The following is a 22,500-nucleotide window of genomic DNA, read 5'->3' on the forward strand; positions in this document are numbered from 1 at the left end:
TTTTTCTTCTCGCATTCTTATTTTCAGTACTGCAAGAAAAGCATACTTTATTTTCAATACTAATTTGTGAAATAGTGCATAAATTAATACAGAAAGCAACTCCTGCATTAAAAGATTTTGACAGATAAACACAAAGTACCCTCCTGTCTTTAAAGAATCGTTAACGTTCCTCAGCTCGTCATAGATGTTGGGAAACTCGCTGAAAAAAAAGGCTAATCGTAAATCATATGATTATATATTGTGAAGATCGTGACAAATTTGGCTAGAGATTTATCAATGAGAACTCCGGCGTACTCGAAAAAAAGAAAAATGGATTTTCCAACTACGCGTTCGGTTGCCCTTGTCACTTCTGACCTAAAAAATACTTAAGCTCGCCCAAAATCTCACAAACAAGTAATTTCGCCCGTGTTGTGAGCAAGAGCAAGTGCTCTTGTTATCCAAAAAGAAAATTGGGGGTAACCATGCATTTTTCAGAGATAATTAAGCTTCAATTTGGCAAAGAACGCCATACATTGCTTTGTATTTTAAAGCTTTTTACAAGTATATTGATTAATTATCTTCGAAAAATGCGTGGTTACCCCCAATTTTCTTTTTGCATTTCAATAACACTTGTTATTTTCCCGCATATTCAGTAAACCGCGCAAAAATACCTTTGAATTAGTAGGCACCGTCCTTAAGTGAGCTTGGCTGCAAATGTGATAATTGTTGGTGTTGTCATAGGTATCATCAGTTGTTTAAGTCAACTATATTGCTTGCCTCTGCGGTTTTACTTCCGATTCTTTTAACTAAATTATTTCGAATTAGTGCAATGTTTTGTTATACAGCACAAAAAGAAAAACGTGCAACGGCAATAGCAACGGCGGTTGTCGGTCAACATTCGCGGGTAACAGTGCACTGTTACCCGCTGACGGCAGAGATTTTGCACTGTTGCCCGTTCATGCAGAGACTTTTGGCGGGAAACAGTTTTATAGTTAGATGTCATGTGACCTCGAAGTAACTAATGAGAGCGCGCGCTGCAGGGGGAGAACTTCAGCTATGTAACAATTTCTTATATCGATTAGTATCTTCTATTCTAATGCTTTTATACTTGAGCCTCAGATTTGTACGGTAACCTCGTCACACCTATTGACATTAATATATTGAATGGATTGATTGATTGACTGATTGATTGATTCAACGACCCGAAGCTTCAAGTTTAAACACTCTTTATCCCGATCGTGATATTGAAGAATAGTTTCTCGTCTTTCTTTAATCATTTTGCAACAATCTTTAAAGGAAATTACCGACCATCTTGTAGTTACCATCAAGCAAAAGAGTTCTTGCGATTTTTTGCGTGTTACTTAGTGGATCCCCCTCAATATTTTCTCACCTGAGTTCACGGCTGTACAACGGATTTTTTGTATCTTTGACCTCTTCATAAGCATTTGATTCCCGAGAGCTGTTGTTCAAAGAGGAGAGGAGAGTGACAAATCACTTAATAGATAATAGACCATTTTACAGTTGTAGCTAAGTTATACCTGGCCTAAGAATGGAAGCGAGGCTACCGGTGACCCTGCTTCAGTGAGACAAACCCTTGTGCAACGACACGATTTACATGATAAAAGCAGTGAGGTCTGTATCGATACAAGGTCTTTGGCAGCCTTGCAGCCATTCATAGGCTAGGTCACTGAGCAAACAACTGAAAATGGCCCATTACTGATGCTGACAGCATTGCATCTACCAATGAAGCCAGCCGAAGCTAATTATTTTTATAGTAAATGATTGTCATTAAAACCCATTTTTCTCTTTCTGCAATTATATCAATGAATGGCAGAGGTAGTCCAAGCTCGATATATGAGTATCTGTGCTGTACTATATTACGCAAGAGTAGAAATGAGGATTTGCATGGGGAAAACTGTTTTTCTCAAAATTCAAAAAATGTTTAAAATAAAAAATAGCTTACCTTGCTTCAGTCTGGCGTTTCTTTGCGTCTGGTACGGTTTCTGGGTCGATTAAGAGCGATTTAGGTGGTTTTTCGTTCCTCTTCTTTTCTCTCCAAATATAGAGGGAGAAGAGGAGGAACCAAAAATCATGGAAGTATGGAAAGCCATAACTTTCTCATAAAATCTTCATTCTTTTGGTCTTGAAGTTTTATGTGGTGAGATTCTTTTATGACCTAGAGTTTCTCAGTCCCTTTATGTGATGATAAACACAGCAGGTCAAAAGAAAACCTCAACACATCATGATGAAAACACACGTAGTTACTAAAACGAGGAATTAGCTACAATGACCTACAATGAGCTACATTGAAGGTCGTTGTAGGTCATTGTAGGTCATTGTGGATTATTGTAGGTCATCGCAGATCATTTTAGGTCATTGTGGTAGGTCATTGTAGGTTATTGTAGAATATTGTAGGTCATTGTAGATCATACGTAGTAGGTCATTGTAGATCATTGTAGATCATTGTAGGTCATTGTAGATCGTTGTAGGTCATTGTAGGTCATTCCTTGTTTTAGTAGCTACGTGGAAACACAACATGTAACCATCAAATATAGTCGTATAATGATAAAACCACACCACATAATAATGTTGCCCAAGCACGCCATGACAAAACTCCAAAACATCAAGCAAAAATTCAAGACCAAAAGAATAAAGATAACGTAAGAAACTTATGGCTTTCCATACATACAAATCCTCATATTTCTACTCTTGCGTAATATAGTACAATACAGAAACTCGTATATCGAGCTTGGGATAACTGTGTGAATGGCACTGCCTTTTTATATTGAAGAAAAAAAATCAATCCAAATTATGGGTGATTTATGCGTTATACGTCATCGCCGCCAGGTCTGTCATTACCTCCATTTGTTCTTCCGCCAGCAATTGTACATTACATCATTGTTAGAGCGGTTTTCAAATGAGTGTCGTAAAATCAAAACCAAAGTAATTACTTTGGCCAATCAAAAAGGACGGAGACAAATCCAGTAAACCAATCAAAACTCGAGGTAATTACACGTGGCCGACACAAAGCGCGGGAAAATATGCACGCGCGAGCCACAATTGGTTTTCGTCTCACTTCTTATTGGTTGAAAAAGTGGCGCGAAAACGTTGAACCAATCACTGAGTGAAGTAATGCAAAACCAAAGTAATTCACTAATTACTTTCGACACTCAATTGAAAACCACTCTATCTGTGTCTCTAGAGATTGGTTGCATACCATCTGTCTGTCCCCCCAAATTTTGCATAAGCATTGTTTCCAGTTTCTCTTGGGACTTTAAATGGTATTAAATGAAATGAAAGGTGTTACAATTGGACCCACTGGGAACTCGGAAAATCCGAGCCCCAGATGGGATTCGAACCCACTACCCTCCGTGATCTAGTACGGATGCTCTAACCACTGAGCTACTGGAGACTCTATGGTGAGCAAGGGTGAAATGTGGGTATTTCACTCGAGCTGCATCACGCAGCCACAGAGTCAAATATCGACTGACAGCATAGCTCATAACTGCATCGCGCAGTCACATTGAGAGCACCATTGAACGATGCGGCCAACCAACCACCACATTTCACCCTTGCTCACCATAGAGTCTCCAGTAGCTCGGTGGTTAGAGCATCCGTACTGGATCACGGAGGGTCGTGGGTTCGAATCCCATCTGGGGCTCGGATTTTTCCGAGTTCCCAGTGGGTTCAATTGTAACACCTTTCATTTCATTTAATATGTGTTAAACATTCTCTCTCATTCGCTCACTTTAAATGGTCCCAAGAGAAAACAAAAACAATGCTTATGCAAAATTTGGGGGGACAAACAAAGAGTATTATGGTATTTTCCGAAGTGGCCTATATACTACGAATTGTACAGTGACGTGGCATAAACTTGTAAAAGTGCGCTTAGGGAGCCTCTTATACGGCTAAGCAGGTGAAAATAATATTATTGACTGAGAGTGCGATCAAACATTGTTTCCAATGTGACGTGAATCATTCTTTTGTTTTAATGACAACAAGCCTTTTCAAAAGGTTTGCTCTAATGAGGCCGGTAGGTGGAGGGTGTTTTGTTTCACCAAAACTGAGACAAACCAAATCTCAGTTTACAAAAATGCTAACCTTAGGCTTAAATTATCTGAAGCATAGTGTTAAGGCCTAATGTTAGCATTAGTAAAGGTTTGGGTTGTTTAAGCTATGATTAAACGATGCCCTGCAACCCTACCCTGCAAACTGCAGTTTACACCCTCCTGCCAGTAAGTCTAATTAATTAACCCATTCACCCCTAAACCGGCCTAAACCGGACACACTTAATATTTTACTCTGTCTAACGCCAGACGATTTTAATGGAGAGCCCCCAGGAGTCAATGTAGTAGTAAATCACTTACCCCTTTGGTAAGTCTCTCTCCAAAATGTTTTTGTTTTCCATGATAATGACTTCAGTGCTGGATAAATTGATGTCTGCAACGCTGAAAATAAGTACGAGATCACTTAAATTTTAACCACTTCACTGTCAAGAGGTCTTGCAAGTGAATCTGACTATATGGGTATCGCAAAAGTGATTGGTTCAAATTCCAACATAGCCTTCGGTAGCCGTGATTGTTTCGGTGAGCTTCGAGAATATTAACTTCGGGCTGGTTCTCAATACTTCAAATCATTGACTTCCGGCTCGTCTGCTCCGTCTCAGAAATTCGAAACAGTAGTGGTAACAAAACTACCGGTCCTAAAGTTAGAAAGCGCCTAAACAGGCCAAAGGTCTATGTCCTTATGTTGCAATCAAGAAAGTAATAGTAGGCCATTTCCGAAATATCAATATTCAGCTTGATAGTGAGGCAGAGACGACAAAAACAATAGAAACACGTCACGTTGCAATGAATATGAAAGATATTAGCATATCACCCACTTTCCTTTGTCTTTGTCCTCTCAAACTCTCTTTCAAGCTGAATTTTAATATATCGAAAGTAGCCTATTATGATGCTTTTAGCCTAATAGCAGTTTCTGCCGGGCGTCTCCTTTTACCTCGGCACTGGTAACTGCAGTTTGCTTTCGGTTAGTAATTTGAATGTTACTTTCCTTTATAAGAGCACAGATCACGATGATGCTTCCTCGGGATTCTGGGCAAAATCCCTACAGGGACAATAAGAATCCCTCGGGATTCTAGGCAAAAATCCCTTCGAAGACAATTGAAATACAAAATGGAAACACTATTCGAGGGAGGTTGGGTATTGTGAATAGCCATACCGATTTCTTACATAAATAAAGTCAATGTTTTTCACAACAGCTGTCTGCGAAGGATCTGCAACATCTTCTGGCCCAATAAAATTTCCAACAATGACCTGTATCAGAAGACTGGGTGCACAAGTATGGATCTTGAAATCAAGAAACGCCGGCTTAGATGGCTGGGACATGTCTTACGAATGTCGTCGGAGAGGATACCCAAGGTTGCCCTTAGGTGGACACCTGCAGGCAAAAGAAAAAGGGGAAGACCCAAAACCACCTGGAGGAAGACAGTGGAAACTGAACTTAGTGAGATGGGTTTGTCATGGGGAGAGGCACAGGCAATTGCGAAAGACAAGACCCGGTGGAAAAGAGACATTGTTGCGGCCCTATGCCCCATTGGGGGCAATAAGGACTAATATATATATATATATATATATATATACCGATTTCTTGCACACATATCTATCATTTTAAAGCACGAGTATTAAAGGTGGATTGGTTATGGAATCGTGGACTCTGATCAGTTGCTCGATTCATTGATTGACTGTCTTAAGGCCGGGACACAATAAGCAACAAGTCGCAGCGACAGGTCTCTGCGACAAGTTGCTCCATGTGTACTACTTGCAAAACAAGTCGATGCGACAAGACGCCTGTTCGGAGCACACGCAGTGATCTCGTATGAGGGGGTATGTGAACTAGTTTTCTAATTCAATATGGCTGACCATAGAACGCTCTCTCATTGGTTCATTTATATTTTGTTGCAGCGACTTGTTGCCGGAAGTGTACACACGATGCGACAACGCTGCTTTCGCTAATTTTGTCGCTGCGATAAGTCGCACGAATTCAAACTGGTTTGAATTCGTGCGACTGATCGCGGGCGACAAAATTCTGCCGCACTGACAATGATTTTCATGAAATTAACCGTGTCACACAAAGCGATTTGTTGCGGCGACTTGTCCCCGCGACGTGTCGCAGCGACTTATCGCCTAGTGTGTCTCGGCCTTTAGAGGGTAACACACAAAGCTGTTATCACTGACCTTTCTTTCTTCATATCCGGGTTTGAATATATCACAGAAAACCGTCCTGGGTCTTGATCTTGGTTTTCGTTTCTGCTGTTTCAAAAATAAATTAATGGAAGTCATGTTTGTTATTACTTTTTGTTTTTTTGCTCGTATTTATGTTTTCTCTTCTTTCCTGTTTTTGTTGCTCTCTTTTTGTTCGTTTGTTTTGTGGCAAATATCAAACGTGTAAATAGAGAGTTTTAGCAAAGCATTTATGTGAAACGGCAATCTGCAAACGGCACGCTTTTTCTTGTAATAAAATTGTGAAAATTCTTATTATGACTCGTCTCTCTCCTTTGAGAAGTTATGAGTTCATATCCAACAGGTACCTTGGTATTCTGGCAAAATGCAAGATTTAGGGCGCTTTCCTTTTATCAGAACTGGCCGGCCAGACCGGTCAGTTTGCCAAGAAAATGCAAAAATTTGAAGGAACACTTGCATGAAAATCCCTCACATTCCTCTGGAGAAGTATATATAATCCTCAATGTGTATTAATATGAAGGCATTGTGGATTTAGACCTTCCAAACACCCGGTCTGGCCAGTCAGTTCTGTCAAATGGAAAGCGCCCTTAGTCAGACATGCTAAACATCTTTTTTAGCTGCCCTTTTCCTCCAGTTATCCCAGGTTTCAAAATAGGCTTGCAAAGTATACCTGCATGTGCTTACTGCTGTACCCGCGTTATAACGGGACTTATGGGAACCGATAGACGCTCGTCCAAGTACCACATGGTGAAGGATACAGGTGTAACCTCTGACCAGAATGCACCCTTATCCCCAGAATAAGAAAGAATGCCGTTTTAGTCTGCAAACCCCTCACCAGATAGTTCTTTCATTTGAACCTGATATGCATTTTATCGACCCACTCTTTTTGCGGTTGGATAAGTCCAAGAAAATTACTTCCTCTCAGCAAATTTGCCCTCATGACTTGACTGGAAGAGCGACATGCAATGCATATACAGAGGTGATAGTCTCTTGTTTGTATCTCACGGCCTGAATGTTTTCACGTTTCTTTCACGTTTCTCTATGGCTTCTTGCGCATGTGTGCGTAATGTGCGGACGCAGTTCTAGTAGTTACTATTTCCATTCTGTTAAGTTGATCTGTTGTTATTTGTTATGCGTGAAAACCACTGCTTGCCTCGAATAGCTGTAGCTAACTGCGAGCAGTGCCTATCTTACTTTGCATGTTTTTAATTTTTAATAAACTTAAGTTTAACTTAAGGTCTAGATATATCAGTTCAAGGATCAATGTTCAACTTCACGCAAATGAAATAGTTTCGCAAGAATGCTCCCTAATTAATTTGAGTTCATTACGATGCGAAAGTCCTCTGCTTATCGCCTCAGTCGGTTTACATTGATGTGTGAGAGCAAAATAGTCAGTGTGTTTACCGTTGTCTGCAATAACGAATCAGTGCTATCACGCCAACTTGAACAATCAAGACAGAAACCACTCCAACAATGACATTCACAGCATTTACTTTAGTCTCGTTTCCTCGCACCCGTGCATCGCGTATGTTCTCTTCTCTCGCCTCACTGATGATTTCTGCCTGATCTGTTGAGTCGCGCGTCGTTGGATCTGCGGCAGGAGTAGATGATGGTGGACTTTCCGTAGGTATTGTATCTTTGTGAGTGACTTTACTGGTGGACGTTTCTTCTGATCTTGAAATAATTGCTGCTGCTGTTGTTGTTGTTGTTGTTGTCGACGGCGGCATCGTTGTTTTCCCTGTTTCGTTGTTGTTAGTTGTAGCAAGGGAGCTGATTGAAGTCGGTTGGAATACTGTGTTGAAGATAAAAATGTTAATACTCGTCTTCCTGGTTGAAAAACGTAAGTAATTTTCTGTTCAAGAAGCTAAATAAAAGGCTGGCACAGTAGGTTGGTGCGCGGCCTTGTTTCGACTTCTTTCCTTTCCGTGTAGCTAAGTAGCTTTAAATACCCGTAAAATGGAGCACTGATGGAGAGGGGGGAGTAAAATGAGCGCACCGTCGATCTCAGGTTTGTCAGTTGAATTACTGTTTTGAGTTATCGACGTTCAATATGGCTACTTTACTTTACTTTACTTTATTCTATCAAGTGGTTGTTCTCCACCAAAAATAATTATTATGTCCTGTTAAAGGTGGGCTTGATTATGAAAGACCAAAAGTAAGAAATCTATATTTGGCGGGACAGGCGCAAATTCGTGAATGTACAGACTCATATAACCTATTCAGGTTGGTCAGGGGTCTGGTACGATATAGATGCCGGACGGGAAGCAGTTGAGGGAAGCGTCTAAGACATTTCTTATGACCCGGCCTTCGCGTATCGCTTTAACTAGGATTCCTAGGAAAAGGACTTGCTGTAGGCGATAAGTCGAGGTTGACTACTAACAGACCGTGAGTCTATTGCTACTTAGGTTGAGAGGTTTAATGGAGAACAGCGTACATTGCTGTTGAGTATGTCTTTCTGATTGTCGAGAGATTCAGACAATAAAGATAATAAGAAAGACAGGGTATAGAGAAGGGCCGACACCGATTTTCCTGATCAGGTCGTAAAACCCACAAGTTTCCTTACTGACTTAGCATACCTTGCTCAGCGATCGACTGATAACTGGCGTTAAATCCTTTTGAGGTCACATTAGCATCTGAATGGAAGATAACAGTCACATTGTTGCTTCTGGATCTGACAGGTTGAGACGAATCTGGTTTTCCATCGCCACAAAATGTCTCGATTAAAACAAGGGAACCATTTTTGTAAGTTTCCCAAACTTCGACATAGTCGCACTTGCAGCAACCACTTTGCAATTCAAAGTCCTCAAATGTGAGCAGGATGGTATGGTTCCAGGGAGCTTTGATGTGCCACTTGCATGAGGCCTTGTTGTTGTACTGCTGTGGATAGTATGGACTTGAGAAGGTTCCTTTGGGAGCCGTCAGTTCTTGCACACAAGCTGTTTAAAAGAGTGAAAAAAAGCTGTTTCGAATTCGTTGTCTCTGCTTAGGACCATCAAACGCTTAGTACTTGCTGCACCAATTTACTTATACACTGGCGCCTTCCTCGCTTCATGCGTCGGAGTAATCAAAAACAGGAAATCGTGCGACTTGTCGCTCTGACAAAGGGTTAACGCTTTAAAGGTCAGCTCACAAATCTCTAGTACAGGGGGTGGTAAATTAACCTATATTTACTCGTTTGATATTAAAAGCAAATTGTCCCCCTTCACTCTACATCGACGCAATCCAACAGCTTCCCAAATACCTTTATTCATTTGCATGATGGACATGCAGAATGCTTCGTGTGGCTTCTATTGTTGTTAGGTAAAGTTTACCAGTTTTTCTCTTTATTCGCAGAAGATTATAATAAATTGAATAAGAAAGCATTCTGATAAAACATTCTGTTCTTGATTGTTCGATGACACCACCATGCAAGTGGTCCATTGAGAACCATTCTTCAGAACAACGTACGTACCTTTGTGGAAATAGTAACAATAGTGTATCCGAGGATTGCGAAACTCGGCTCCATATGGATAGGGGAAGCTTTTCTGGTTGTGGTTATTGTCAATCTCAGTGGCATATTGAATAAACTCCATTATGTGACCTGTGTTGAGTACTTCTTGACAATGAGGTCTAAACGCAATGAGGTAAAATGGCTTCGCAGTTGGCAACTCGATGGGAACGTTATAAGATCCTGATGTATGGCAGCAAAAGAATATCTTTGTATCATCGTTATATACTCCCTCTGGAATTTCACCATTTCGGGCGTTCCTGTTTCCATTGACACCATTTTCGTCATCCCACAGCACCGACCCGCTCAGCATCCCCGCCGGGCAACTCGAGCCCTTCTGATAGATGCAGTATTGACCTTTCGGCCATGGATTCCTTGAGGCGTCGAAGGCGGTCGTCTTATCAGTTTTCATACAAAAAAACCTTATCACATCGGTCGACGAAAGCATTGCATGCAAATGTGATTGCGGGGAAATTCTTGTTTGGTTACTTTTGTCCTCTAGGTCTTGGTAAATATTTCCTTTCTTCCAGGAGAAGCCATGAGCGGGTGGACAGTTTGACTTCGGCATCGGCAAGCCGTACTGTCCCAGCGGCCACAGGACAGTACTGCAAAAAACTGCGAAGAGATGAGAACTGATTTAAGACAGTACTTAGTGCATTCACATAATGCTGTAGATATTCTTCCATGTTTGTCCGAATAGATTTTTCTTGTTCTTCAGAGCAAACCCATGCTATTTTTATTTGACTGATGTGAAGGCTTTGTATAAAGGATTTGTATTTTGGTGTGTTGTTTAGGGTGACTGTTGAGCGCTCAAAAAAGAGTTCCACCCTGAACTTTTGCAAAGCAACTCTATCAATCTTTGGCTCATGCTCGAAGCTATGTAGTCTCCTACGCAGCAGTTCTTTGTGTGGTCACGCAATGCTCCTCTCCACACAAACAAGTGGGGAGGAGCGTTGCGTGACCACACATTTAACGGCTGCGTAGGAGACTACAATCTTGGACAGAATAAAATGGAAAAACAAACTCCCATCCCCCCCAAAGCAAGGATGAAGCCACGTAAAAGCAAAACGCGCCATCTTCCCATCCTTGGTTTGGGGGGAAGGGGGGTACAAATTTCCCATCTATTTTGTCCAAGATTGAATCTCGGACAGAATAATGGAACAGCAAACAAGCAAGGACGAAACCACGCAAAAAGCCATGTAGAAGCTATGTGACGTCAAAAGAGTATGGGTCACAAACGAGCTGACAGCAGAGGCGCTTCTTCCTCCTTGACTCGACCCGAACTCGTAAGACGTCGTGAAGCCGTAAAATTTGTTACTGAAAACTTAAGCCTCAGATTTCAAATGTGTTAAATCACGCAGCGCCTATTTTAAACACAGTATCTAAAGAGAAATCAGCAGGCCCACCATGAGCACCCGACCTACACAGCCGCACCCAAGCAATTCTCATCATGATTTTAGTTATGAACCACTCTGATCGAGCAACAATCAATGAATCTTAATTAAGTAATCGAGAAAAAGATAAATGCTTGGCTGGGATTGTGTAAGAAATCCAGTTATTTCTGCAACAAAAACAAAATTTTGCTCCTGGGATTTGCCTACATATAAATCATGAAATTTAATTGCAGTTGGTGTACATGATTGCACATGAGCTTGGCAAACATGACAGGTTTTCTTGTACCTTTTTCAGCTAAGCAGCAAAGAGCAATAATCCTGAACAGACCACAGCAAGTATCAAGGCTGTCTCGAGCTCCAATTCGCAATACCATGACTAAATCTGTAAGATATAAAGATTGTTTACGTGGGCTGCAGATCAAGTTGAGGATCACGGTTCTGTCCACTGGCGATCCGCACAGCATTGTAAAATGAGACTGGGCTTTTACGGTAAAATTCATATTATTGATCTGACCTTTCTAGTTTTACAGGCTTGATTAATCACACGCCCCCCGACAGAAAAGCTCAATGCGATGCGTTACAGTGATACAATTCTTAAATATTTCATACAAAAAGCTCTCTTGCAAGCCGATATTGTGTATATTAAACATTTATTTTCAGTTGCAATCTTTCCTTTCTGTGTAGTTATAAGTGTTAGATGGAAGTACCCTCCGACTGAAGGTACTGTTATCATGGGTTTGAAGAAATACGATTCACCTTTTTATAAGATGAATGGTCACTGTTTGACCGTAGTTTTGGATTACATCGGTTCATTGACCAGGATTAAAACACGCATCGATTACGAAGAGGCGGAGTAGTGGGAATAACAAGAAACTCTCGGTGTGCGTTTAATAGGATAAAAAAATACTAATTCAAAAACTGCAACCTTTAACGACAAAACTACCAATATCTACATTGGATTACTACTGGATTTACGACAAGATAGCAGATCTTTACAGCCGCTTGCTTCCATCAAGTAGGGGCGGCTATACACAGGCCATCAAATGACAGGAAAATTACACTCGGTGGTGACATAAGCCTTCTCAAGAAGGCTCCAGTTTCGTAACGCTTCGCACACATATACCGTATTTAAGCTGCGGAAAGCAACATGTTAATTAATTTGCCCTTTCATTCTCAAAATCGAAACGTTCATTCTCCTAACTAGTACCATAAATTTCTTTGTTGGGAAATCATGAGAATTTGGTGCTATAGCAAGATCACACTTACGCTGATAGTATTCTTCATTCTCAATACCTGTCTGACTGACATTTCATTGAAATTGTGAGGAGGATTTACGTTTTGACTACAGGGAGTAACAGATTTAGGGTCAACGTACGTTCACCGACTTATCAGCCTGCGAGCTTATCGGGTTTATGACCAACTCACAATAACTTGCTCCCTACAACAGCTGCTTGATTGGTCAATCGACAGTCCACTGTACCGATATCGCAGAGGTCATTTGTCAAACTTTCATTCAAGTGTGTATTTTTCGGGCTTTCCTTTCTGTCCCTTCCTTACTGCTGAATAGAAGTAACGTCCAACAAACTGCGATGATCCAAGAATCTTAAAATAGTTTCGTGTTGTTTGTCAGTCTCTTTGACTACCTAAACCTCTTGTTAAGGGGGGTGGACTCTCAAATAACCATATCATCAAAGGAATACTGGTCGTCTTTCTTTGGGGTCGTCGATTGTGGTCTCATGTTGTGTAATAATACAAATGCCATATTTTTAGCTCCCAGGGTATCCTATAGAGTATCACGCGGAAGATATTAAATAGGAACAAAAACAACAACAACCTTCAATGTAGGTATTGCGTTTCAGTTATTGATTCGCTAGGAAATTTCAGTATTATTTTAAAGGTGGAAAAACGTATCCGTATCATATTCTACGTGGCAGACCCTAGGGTTATTGTGACAGTTTCAGAGTTTACGAGGTAAGATAACATCCACATAGAATTGACTAAATACAAAAATAAAATAACAAATTTTCGTAAAATCCTACTAGTGGTCTATTATCAATGCTGCGTTCTGATTGGTTGAGCTACTAGTAGGCTATTTGTTATAGCCCACTAGTAGCGAAAAGCGCCGGCATTGAAAACCAAAACAACAATTAAAGTCTAGCTTTAACTAGCGAAAGATGTTTTGTCTCGCCCTCATGGCCTCTGAGGGCGAGACAGACATGTTTTGTCTCGCCCTCATGGCCTCTGAGTCAATAGCTCATTCGGCCTTCGGCCTCATGGGCTATTGACTCAGAGCCCATTCGGGCTCGAGGAATAATTGTTAAATACACGTAATCGATACAAGGGTATTACAAATGGTGTTGAAGCGAAACCAGCTCAGAGCTCAGATGGACCGTGCCCAATGACTCTAAACATTACATTCAAGGGCACCCAACGTCAATTTTCGGAAAATATCTGTTCGGAAGACGATTTGAGATCTAGAATTTTCGGAACATTTGTTGTAAAATTTCTTGCTTGCCTGCCTGTCCTAGGATTTTCGAGCCCCTAAAAAATGGTAAAATTGCTCATTTTTAAAGGATTTTACCCTAAAAAGCTCACCTAGAATTTTTGGGGAATTTTCGAAAAGGTACGTTTAGATTCCTATAATTTTCGGATCACTTGACTTTCAGCTAGGAAATCCGAACAGATGACAAATTTTTAGAGGATAAAAATATGCCTATATCTACCGTTTATATACTAAAATACAATGCTATGTTTAAGTGGTTTTGAACTATATTCTCGTTGGGTGCCCCTGTTACACTGGAACAACAAAGTGTCGTTTACGAAGTACTAATTTCTTAAAGTTAAATTTCTGGTGGAAAGAACGGTAGCCTGTGTAGACGTTGCCATAAAGTACAGCCCTCATACAGTTAGCGGCACGTTTGCGTGGAAGCGTTCTTTTTATTTCCTGCGCAGTTCTCGCGATGAAGCTGAAACAAATCGCGACCTTGGAGACTGGGATGCATCCCTTCCAGCTTTTAAAGATGATTGACGAGGGTGGCGTCTCCAAGCTCATTCTCCGAGCTGTCCATGCATTCACATTGTCTGCTTGACTAAACCATCCTGAACAGCAAAAAAAGGTAATCGTCGATTAGTAGCTGAAGGTCTTAATTATTGAAAAAGTTTGCTAACAGGCGACTAATAAGATAATCATTCAACAATTCAAACGAACTGCTGGTCAGCAGACATTCCACTAAACAGCAACAGCACTGCAATTCCATTCATGTTCTTTTGATTTCTCTAGAGGACGCCTGGGGCCTTCCAGATGCATTACACATCTGTTTGTTATTGTCAGTATGACATAAACACGAGATGCAGTTGAGTTTTGCCTGCCATAAATTAAATCCGAAATCTTGTAAAAAAAATAGACACTCTTAACTTCACACGTTTAATTCGTGTGAGTTTCACGCATGCCGGGCTCATTTTTTCATCATATATAATGGGCGTCCTTGAAGTTCTTCATTAAAATACGGCCAATGATCGTAACTCTTTGTAATTGTACGTGAATTTATTTTACATCTCCAACTTTTCGTTATTTGGTTTTTATGACAACTGGAAACTTTATCATCGCAATTATCACGTGAGCATAGTCCAATGGTAGCCTCCTTTGCAGCAGTTTTTTGTGTCGGTCCCATTCTCCCTCCTCACATTGTCTTATAGCTCAGTGGTAGAGCATCTTATCTAGTTTTCGGAAAGTCAGACGTTTGACTTCAATTAGGACTGAGTAGTCGGATTTTTCCGGGTATCCTAGAAGAATCATGATGTGTTTACTTTCTGGGTTTTCGAGTTTTTCCATCAAGGTGACTCCACTCGTACTATGCGCGCTGTTTAACAATATGAACGACCTAAGAACAGTGAAAACGAATCGAATTGAATCGGCCCGTAACTTGAGGTCCGTGCTGTGACATCAAGACAGCTAGATAACGTAAGGTCTTCTTAAATAATCGAATTCGAGGATTTGGGTTCCCCTCTTTTTCGAAAGAAATAAAACAACAAAACCTGCGTACCCTTCATAAACAGGATTGCTTGATTCGGCTTCCGTTGTAATGTCGTCCATGCTGATATGAAGACAAATACAAAAGATTCAAGTTGCTAAACAATATTACTTTACACAATAATTAACGATTATTCCATGAGCGCGCGTTGGATATGAGAAGGTAATAGCCGACTCGTAGCGCCGAGTTGGCTATAACCAGTCTCATGTCCAACAAGCTCGAATGGAATAATCGTGTTATTAGATTTCCATTAAATTCTGAACACTTGGACACTTGGAAATTAAATCCAATCAGTTTCCAGCTTGACAACACTTGATGTGATCGTCATAAGGTATATGAGCTGATAACCGACATTGAATGAACCAATCAGACAGCTATAAACGCAATTGCAATATCCGAGGTAGGAAATTTAGTAATAGCGTATATTCCGGCAGAACGTAGAGAAAGCATGTAGGTAAAGACCAGAGGAAAAGAAAAGACAGCCCATAAAATAGAAGATCAGAGCGCACTTGCTGTTCGTGCAGGTGGTTCGGAAATTCATCTCCTTTTCTGTAACTTAAAATAATTTAGCTGCAACATGTAAACTCTTAAATTTAGACGTAAGTCAAATAATGATCTTTAAAGGGTCGGTCTGAGGGGCTCTGTCTTTGTTGTCCGTGAAAGCAAAGGTAGATTTAAAACGGCTACTTGAAGCATCTTTATTCTCCAAAGAATATGACGTAAGAGAGCCCTCCCTGTACCCCACGATAATTATCTGAAATCTAGTTTTAGATTGCAACCTTCCAACGAAGATTATTTAAGATGTTGTTTTCATGACTACGCGGTCCACTCTCACACCAACTGTCCAATAAAGGGCCTTCCAGGCCTTGAATTAACCAAGCAGTAGAGTGGTTTTCAATTGAGTTTCGAAAGTAATTATATAATTACTTTGGTTTTGCATTACTTCACTCAGTGATTGGTTCAAAGTTCTCGCGCCAATTTTTCAACCAATCAGAAGTGAAACCAAAACCAATCATGGCTCGCGCGTGCACATTTTCCCGCGCTTTGTGTCGGCTACGTGTAATTGCTTCGAGTTTTGATTGGTTTACTGGATTGTCTCCGTCCTTTTTGATTGGCCAAAGTAATTACTTTGGTTTTGGTTTTACGACACTCATTTGAAAACCGCTCTAATGGATTTCAAATAACTTTCATCAGAATAGGGCCAAATAAGGGGGATTTAGTCACTAACCGGCCTCATAATCTCTTGACAACTTAGGTCCGAATTCTCCCAATCATAAAAAGAATTGTAAGTAGGTGTCTGTAGTTTTCCTGAGATTTTACATTTCATTATATCGTATACATACAAAAACGAAATAAGAATCGACTCACCTTTCGTAAATAATGTTATTATTGTCTTGTTCATTTTCCACACTAGAACGAACATCAAACTTAAATTAGTTTAAACAAGCATAGGATACGGAAGGTAACTATACTGACCCCTTTTTCAGGATTTGTTAGAATCGGTGGTACCAAATGATTTCACAATTATTCGAAGTCTGGGAAGCGTGACCATCGCTTTAAACAGGACCAGGCAACGCCCTTTTAATGATTCGTGCCAGTGTGTGGAGAAGAGAAAGGTTATTTACCCGAAAGGAAGTGAAAAAGAAGTAAAGACATTTCTATGGGCTGGGAAGTTGAAATCAAAGTTATAAACAGCCGCATACGATTTGGCTACGCCTTAAATAAAGATTCACACCGCGTGATGCAGTCCCTAAAAATTTTCTTCTGTTTACAAAATAAAGAGAAAATCCCCGCTGCCAGTTCTCGTGACAATACAACTCTCAGATGCTTCGATCACTGCAGATGAGAAAATTCAACATGAAAGAGCTGTAATCGTACAAATTACATCGGGACACTCCTGTGCACGGGTTCCTTTCCTGACCACCTCGCAATTTTGCTTCTCCCTTCTCCCTCGAGTCAATGTCGACCCCCACTAATCAATGACTCTCATCAACATGAGCGTTCGGACATTCAACATTGCGAATGAGGGGAGGAGGGAGGGTGGGGGAGATTAGGTTATTTTCACTAGCAACATAATTTGTTTCACAGAACTGAGGAAAAACTGTGCATTTGTGGAACCTTTACGGCTAGAAACTTCTAGATATCATAACCTTTACCTGCTCGAATAAAGGGGATTGTCGCTCTCTTTCATCTCATCATCTGCTTCAAATTTATCAATAGAGTCAGAAAAACTGGCCCTTTAAAGAGAAAAAGAATACGTTTATTCCAAAAACGGGAAACGGCTCAAAAAGGGCATGTACTTCCATTGAAAAGAATCATAAAAGAATATACCCTGATTCACCGCTTTTATAATCTATTACTGAGTCAACACTGAGTGCCCAGTCTTTTTAGACTTTTCGGTTGAATTCAAACCTCAAAAGCCTGTGCTATCGCATCAAAGAAAAGAACATCCTTTTGAACAAATCATCAGATTTTCCTTCTATTAAACAAACGAAAGGGCACTGCAGGGATAAGCGAGAAATTTCCATGTCAAAATGCGATTTCAGATTACTTGTAAATTGGCATACATATTTAGTTCACAATAGGGCCGTTTATACGAGAGCTAATAAGCCGCGGCTAACTCTGGCTGCGGCTTACGTAATACGCGAAAGGAACTATTTATACGAGTATAAACTCCCCGGCCAGGATAAGCCGCGGCTTGAGAAAGCCGTGAACGTAGATTTTTTGTACCATTTATACGGGGTCTTCGCGGCTTACGTAAGCCGCGGCTTATTTTCTCTCGTATAAACGGCCCTAATGACGTTCCTTCAAATGCTTATTTTACGAACTCGAGTGACATCAGGACTGTTTATAGAGAGACCTAGCATCACGTTTGCGTGAAACGGCAAACGTCGGCTTCCGTTTCACGTTTGACGTTTCACGTAAAATAGACAGAAGTTTGTGACTTTAGCTTCGCGTGACCCACGGCAACTGGAGTTTTTAGTTACCAAAAAGCAAAAACAAAACTCCGAGTCCTTTTAAACATTGTTTGGAGACAAATATTTCAAATGAAAATCCTTACCCGTCAAATGTTGAGAGTTTCGATGAAGTTGTTTTGTCGGTCAACAGAGAGACAACGTGAGTTCACGTAGAAAATTGCGGCAAGGAGTCAGTTTATCTATAACCATGAAACCTAATTTTTCCTCCTTTGGCATACCGGAAAATGGTTTTGGGGGTACTTTTTTCCGCAAAAGAAAACGAGAAGAAAACTTCACCGTGATACGGCAGGAGCGAAAATGGCTACTTCCGCGTAGAAACGGCGAGCAGCAGCCGGTAAACGTAGACAATGGCGGGAAAATCATGATCACGTGGTCACTTTTGCCGTTTGCGGTTCAGGTAAACGTGTTACTTAATCTCTCTAATATCTTAGTACGCCTAGTTTCATTGCCCCCTCCTCTTTCACTCAGTGACACGCCCCAGTACCTGTTTTCGCACACAGCGTTGAAAACGTTTGTTACATAGGACCGGCCTTCATCGCTTTTTCCGTCGTCGTCCCTAAGAAAGACAGGTGAATAGAAAATGTGAGGATATACGTCAATGTTACTGCACAAGGAAAGTATAATGCGGGACAACAATAAAATAAATTTGACGTTATCATAATTTATGAGTTTTATTAGCATTGGTACTATCGCCCCTGTGTCAGACTGAAATTCATTTACAACGTATAACTTGTGATTCGTAACTGCAACCGTACCTGGTGAATGGAATTACACTGGAATCTTCATACGTGTTTTTTCTTGCGGTAAAAGTCACTGTTAGCCCGTTTCGCTCTTGCAGTGATCCTTTCAGACGCCTATAAGAATAAGAAACATGTAATCCGCTGTTGACAAACCGATACGAAGTTATAACACGTACAAAAATATTTCGATTCGATTTTTAATGACAACAATAGGTGTTTTCACGTGACGTCATCGCCGCCATGTTGATGGATGAAAACAAAAGATCTCTCATTACCTTCTTTTGTCCGTCAACCAGAAGTCGTACGTTTCTCTTTTGTAATTGGTGTCCCTAGAGGTTGGTTGAAAACGTTGTATAGAGGCTACGAATACGTACAGAGTCATCTACTCTGATTGAAAGGTCTGTTATTGGTTAGATTCCAGGCAACATGAAGTGCTTTACGACTTGGAAAATCAAAAAGTTTCTGGCGGGTCGAAGAAAGAAGGCCGTTGCAATTGTTAAAGTTAAAACATGCCAACAATGATATGTTCTAAAATTACATTTGAGAAAATTTATATTTTTCCGTCTTTGAATTTCGAAGATGACGAAAATACTAACTCAACGGCGTACTAGTGGTACTGGCACGTTTTCCGTCCACAAAAATTCCATCGCTAGCGAAAATTATTTCTTATTAGTTCCGGCGAACAAAAAAAATAAATTTCAAATGTTTTTTTTTTTTTCAAAATTAAAAAAAGAAAAAAGAATTAATGAAGTAAATAGAAAATTGAACGAGCATAGAACCTTACGCATGTATGCGCCGGATAATTTTGACGCAATAAAGTCAGAGAAAAAGTTAGCTTCGTGTACACCTGCCCTTCTTTGTCTGAGAAACCCCAAGTGCGCTTCAAGTGGAGAGCAATGCTACTTTAGATACCTCACATCAACAGTCTATTTCCTTCGACTGATGCATGTTGCTATCTCCTTGCTTCTTTATACTTCTGTAATATGATCTTTGTTACGTTCAGAAACTCATTAATAATTCATGAAAATTACAGCCAATCAAAACACCGATTAAACGTCACGTGCATGAGCTTGAGACCCGATAAAACAATCCTCATTACATACATACATACATACATACATACATACTTAATTGACCGCTCCCCATAGGGGCTTTTCAGGGCCAATGAAACACAATCAACGAAACGACAGAACACAATAACAACTGTTAAGAATCCTAACTGGCCGGAGGCAAACCAGTTGGCTATTTACAAGTGCAGCTGGGAAGTTGAACCAGGGACTACCAGGAACAAATTCAACGAATGGCCAGAGCGGGTCTTGAACCCGGGATCTCCGGATCTCAAGGCAAGCGCCCTAACCACTGGGCCACACTGCCTCACAGAACTCTTTATTCTCTATTTTCTCAAATCCCATAATACACCTCTTTTAACCAACCAAAAAATTTGCATAGTCATTGTTTTCGAGTTTTCTTGTGACAGTTTCGTGTCCCAAGAGAAATCGAAAACAATGATTTTGCAAAATTTTGGGGGTTAAACAAGATGCATTATGGGATTTGAGAAAGTAGAGAATATAAAGAATAGAAATGACGCTCGCCTTGCTTTTCGTGTAGGCTAACATCTTCCTCTCACGTTTTGTAGCATGGTCTGGACTCCAGAGAGACTCGCTATTTGTGGAATGAAGCCGCTCAATAAACTCGGATGTCGTGTTTTATCGGATAAAATACTCCTGCTTGTTTATTAAGGACGTTCGCGTGAAAATTTTCTAGCATTGATTTTCTGCAAATTTTACCATTGAAAGACGATGAGTTAGTGATGTCCGAAATGTAAAAAAAATGGGGGGTCACCGTCTTCGTTTTGGAGAGAACTTGCTCGGAAGAACACCCTAAATCTGAAAAAATCCGGCTTCTTAAGCGAATAAGGCCACAGTGTCTGTAAGCCCAAAAATATTGCAATTACATCTTTGAAGTGAAATGTTCTATACCAAACTTTGTTTAAGTGGACCCATCAAGTGAATTTAGTTAACTTTTGAGGTTCCTTAAAGAACAAGTTCGCATTTAGCGACCATAGTTTCATGCTCCTTGCAGCCGCAAGATGGCAGGATTCCATGTCCGGAGGACAGAAATCTTGAATTTTTTTTAACTTCCCACATTGATTTTTTCTTCATTTTTGGACAATGTGAAGATAATTGTAATTAAAATCTCAGTGTTTCTGAAAAGAAAAGTAGGAGTCACCAAACATCCAAGATCGTTAAATCCAAGCAAAGCTATAGCAATGGCCATCTTCCCTATCATTGTTTATTTTAGTACTTAGCGCGCGCGCTCGATGCAAGACGTGGCATGTGAATTTGCGAGCGCTGTAAGGATGCGAAGTAGCAATGGGCGCGAACGTCCTTAAACAGCGCTTAAAGTTTGATTCAATGACAGTGATAAACTTTTTACTTATTTTAGTAAGAAAACCTATTGATTTTCGTGGTCATGACGGCTTTTTCACCGCTTCCTAATATAATTGTTCTTACCGTCTTCGGAAGAAACAAACCAGTGGGACAGCAACTACTCCAGCAGCCACAATTGAAGAAGTTATGACAGCGATTATAAGTCGGACGTTTCCATTCTCGGCATTCTCATCATTACTAATTTGATGTTTACCATCCTCTTTTGTCGCGCTGCTCGTTGGAAGGATTTCCGGAGTTTGCTTGGTAGACGAATTGGCCTGAGTAAAGCCAGTTATTTCAGTTGTCTGTTGGTCGGGTGCAGACGTTGAAACTGTGAATAACAATGCAGTAGGTTCTTTTAAATTAATTTCCGAGTTACAAGGTTTCCCGAGAAATAGTTCAATTTGACTCATTGACAAACACTGCTCAAGTCCCTCCCCGTACATTGTTGTTTTCTCCGATAATTAATTTTAAAAAATTGCGAGTTGTGTTGGAAAATACAATTCCTGCAAAGTATATGTGGATTCAACGGAAATGTCTGTTCGCGACCGTCCTGACATGTTCGTCACTTCTGATAAGCAAAACAGTGAGTTAGGTACCAATCGTTATAAATCCAATCGAGACGTACGCCGGTGAGCCTTGAGTTCTGCTAAAGACAGACGACCACAAAGTTTTTGTGCTTTCCAGATGAAGTTTGGTGCGCAGGGTATTGAGAACTCATGGAGCCCTGTATCGCAGTAATGGAAGCTGGTCCATTGAAAGCTGGTCTCTTGCGAGTTCAAGTTTATACCGCGCGTACGAGGTGAACGAAATGATTTTTTAGAATATATGAAGTTTAACAGATTGAACTGCAGAATAGAATGAAATGGAAGCTGGAAAGGTCATCCCAGTTAACTACGGTGATCTGTCCAACTCTCATGTTGCGAGCCATTCTATTCCGCAATTGAGACGTACGAAACTTCATATATTGAAAAAGATCATTTCGAAGGTAGTATAATTCGATGATGATAAGACAAATTTAAAGTTTCCAAATTTATTATATAGATACTGATTAAATACTAGGATTTTCCATTTTGTAAAAAAATCATATCTTCATGCGCAAAGTGAAGATCTAATTTTTATCTTTCATGTGTGAGGATATAGGTGTCATCATGGTAACTAACACAATTAGCCAATAAAAAGTTAGTTTCCCCTTTTTTATAAGATACTTTTGTGCTGTA

General features: G+C 40.4%; 2 protein-coding genes across 5 annotated transcripts in view; both read right to left on the reverse strand.

Annotated features, from left to right (window-relative positions):
* The window catches only part of LOC137970088 (uncharacterized), a 17,995-nt gene extending 5,509 nt beyond the window's left edge, over positions 1 to 12,486 (reverse strand). Inside the window, exons 1-10 of one of the 3 annotated variants that reach the window (XM_068816565.1) lie at positions 12,369 to 12,486; positions 11,389 to 11,484; positions 9,673 to 10,323; positions 8,798 to 9,157; positions 7,626 to 8,013; positions 6,216 to 6,290; positions 4,347 to 4,427; positions 1,370 to 1,438; positions 140 to 199; positions 1 to 29 (exon numbers count right to left, since the gene is read on the reverse strand). The exon at positions 1 to 29 is cut by the window's left edge and continues 19 nt beyond it. In XM_068816565.1, coding sequence (XP_068672666.1) covers positions 1 to 29; positions 140 to 199; positions 1,370 to 1,438; positions 4,347 to 4,427; positions 6,216 to 6,290; positions 7,626 to 8,013; positions 8,798 to 9,157; positions 9,673 to 10,323; positions 11,389 to 11,476 — 1,801 coding nt within the window. In that variant the 5' untranslated portion in view covers positions 11,477 to 11,484; positions 12,369 to 12,486. Of the gene's footprint in view, positions 30 to 139; positions 200 to 1,369; positions 1,439 to 4,346; positions 4,428 to 6,215; positions 6,291 to 7,625; positions 8,014 to 8,797; positions 9,158 to 9,672; positions 10,324 to 11,388; positions 11,591 to 12,368 lie in introns of those variants that run through there. The other 2 variants (XM_068816564.1, XM_068816563.1) reach the window with 2 other exon arrangements.
* A 1,574-nt stretch (positions 12,487 to 14,060) lies between these two features.
* The window catches only part of LOC137970092 (uncharacterized), an 18,611-nt gene continuing 10,171 nt past the window's right edge, over positions 14,061 to 22,500 (reverse strand). For both annotated transcript variants that reach the window (XM_068816571.1, XM_068816572.1), the window contains 7 exons: positions 21,365 to 21,611; positions 18,867 to 18,965; positions 18,596 to 18,667; positions 17,290 to 17,370; positions 16,502 to 16,543; positions 15,146 to 15,196; positions 14,061 to 14,201 (listed from right to left, as the gene is read on the reverse strand). In XM_068816571.1, the coding sequence (XP_068672672.1) occupies positions 14,192 to 14,201; positions 15,146 to 15,196; positions 16,502 to 16,543; positions 17,290 to 17,370; positions 18,596 to 18,667; positions 18,867 to 18,965; positions 21,365 to 21,611 (602 nt within the window). In that variant the 3' untranslated portion in view covers positions 14,061 to 14,191. The remainder of the gene's footprint in view (positions 14,202 to 15,145; positions 15,197 to 16,501; positions 16,544 to 17,289; positions 17,371 to 18,595; positions 18,668 to 18,866; positions 18,966 to 21,364; positions 21,612 to 22,500) is intronic.

The sequence above is a fragment of the Montipora foliosa genome, chromosome 9 (assembly GCF_036669935.1).
Source record: "Montipora foliosa isolate CH-2021 chromosome 9, ASM3666993v2, whole genome shotgun sequence".
Lineage (NCBI taxonomy): Eukaryota > Metazoa > Cnidaria > Anthozoa > Scleractinia > Acroporidae > Montipora > Montipora foliosa.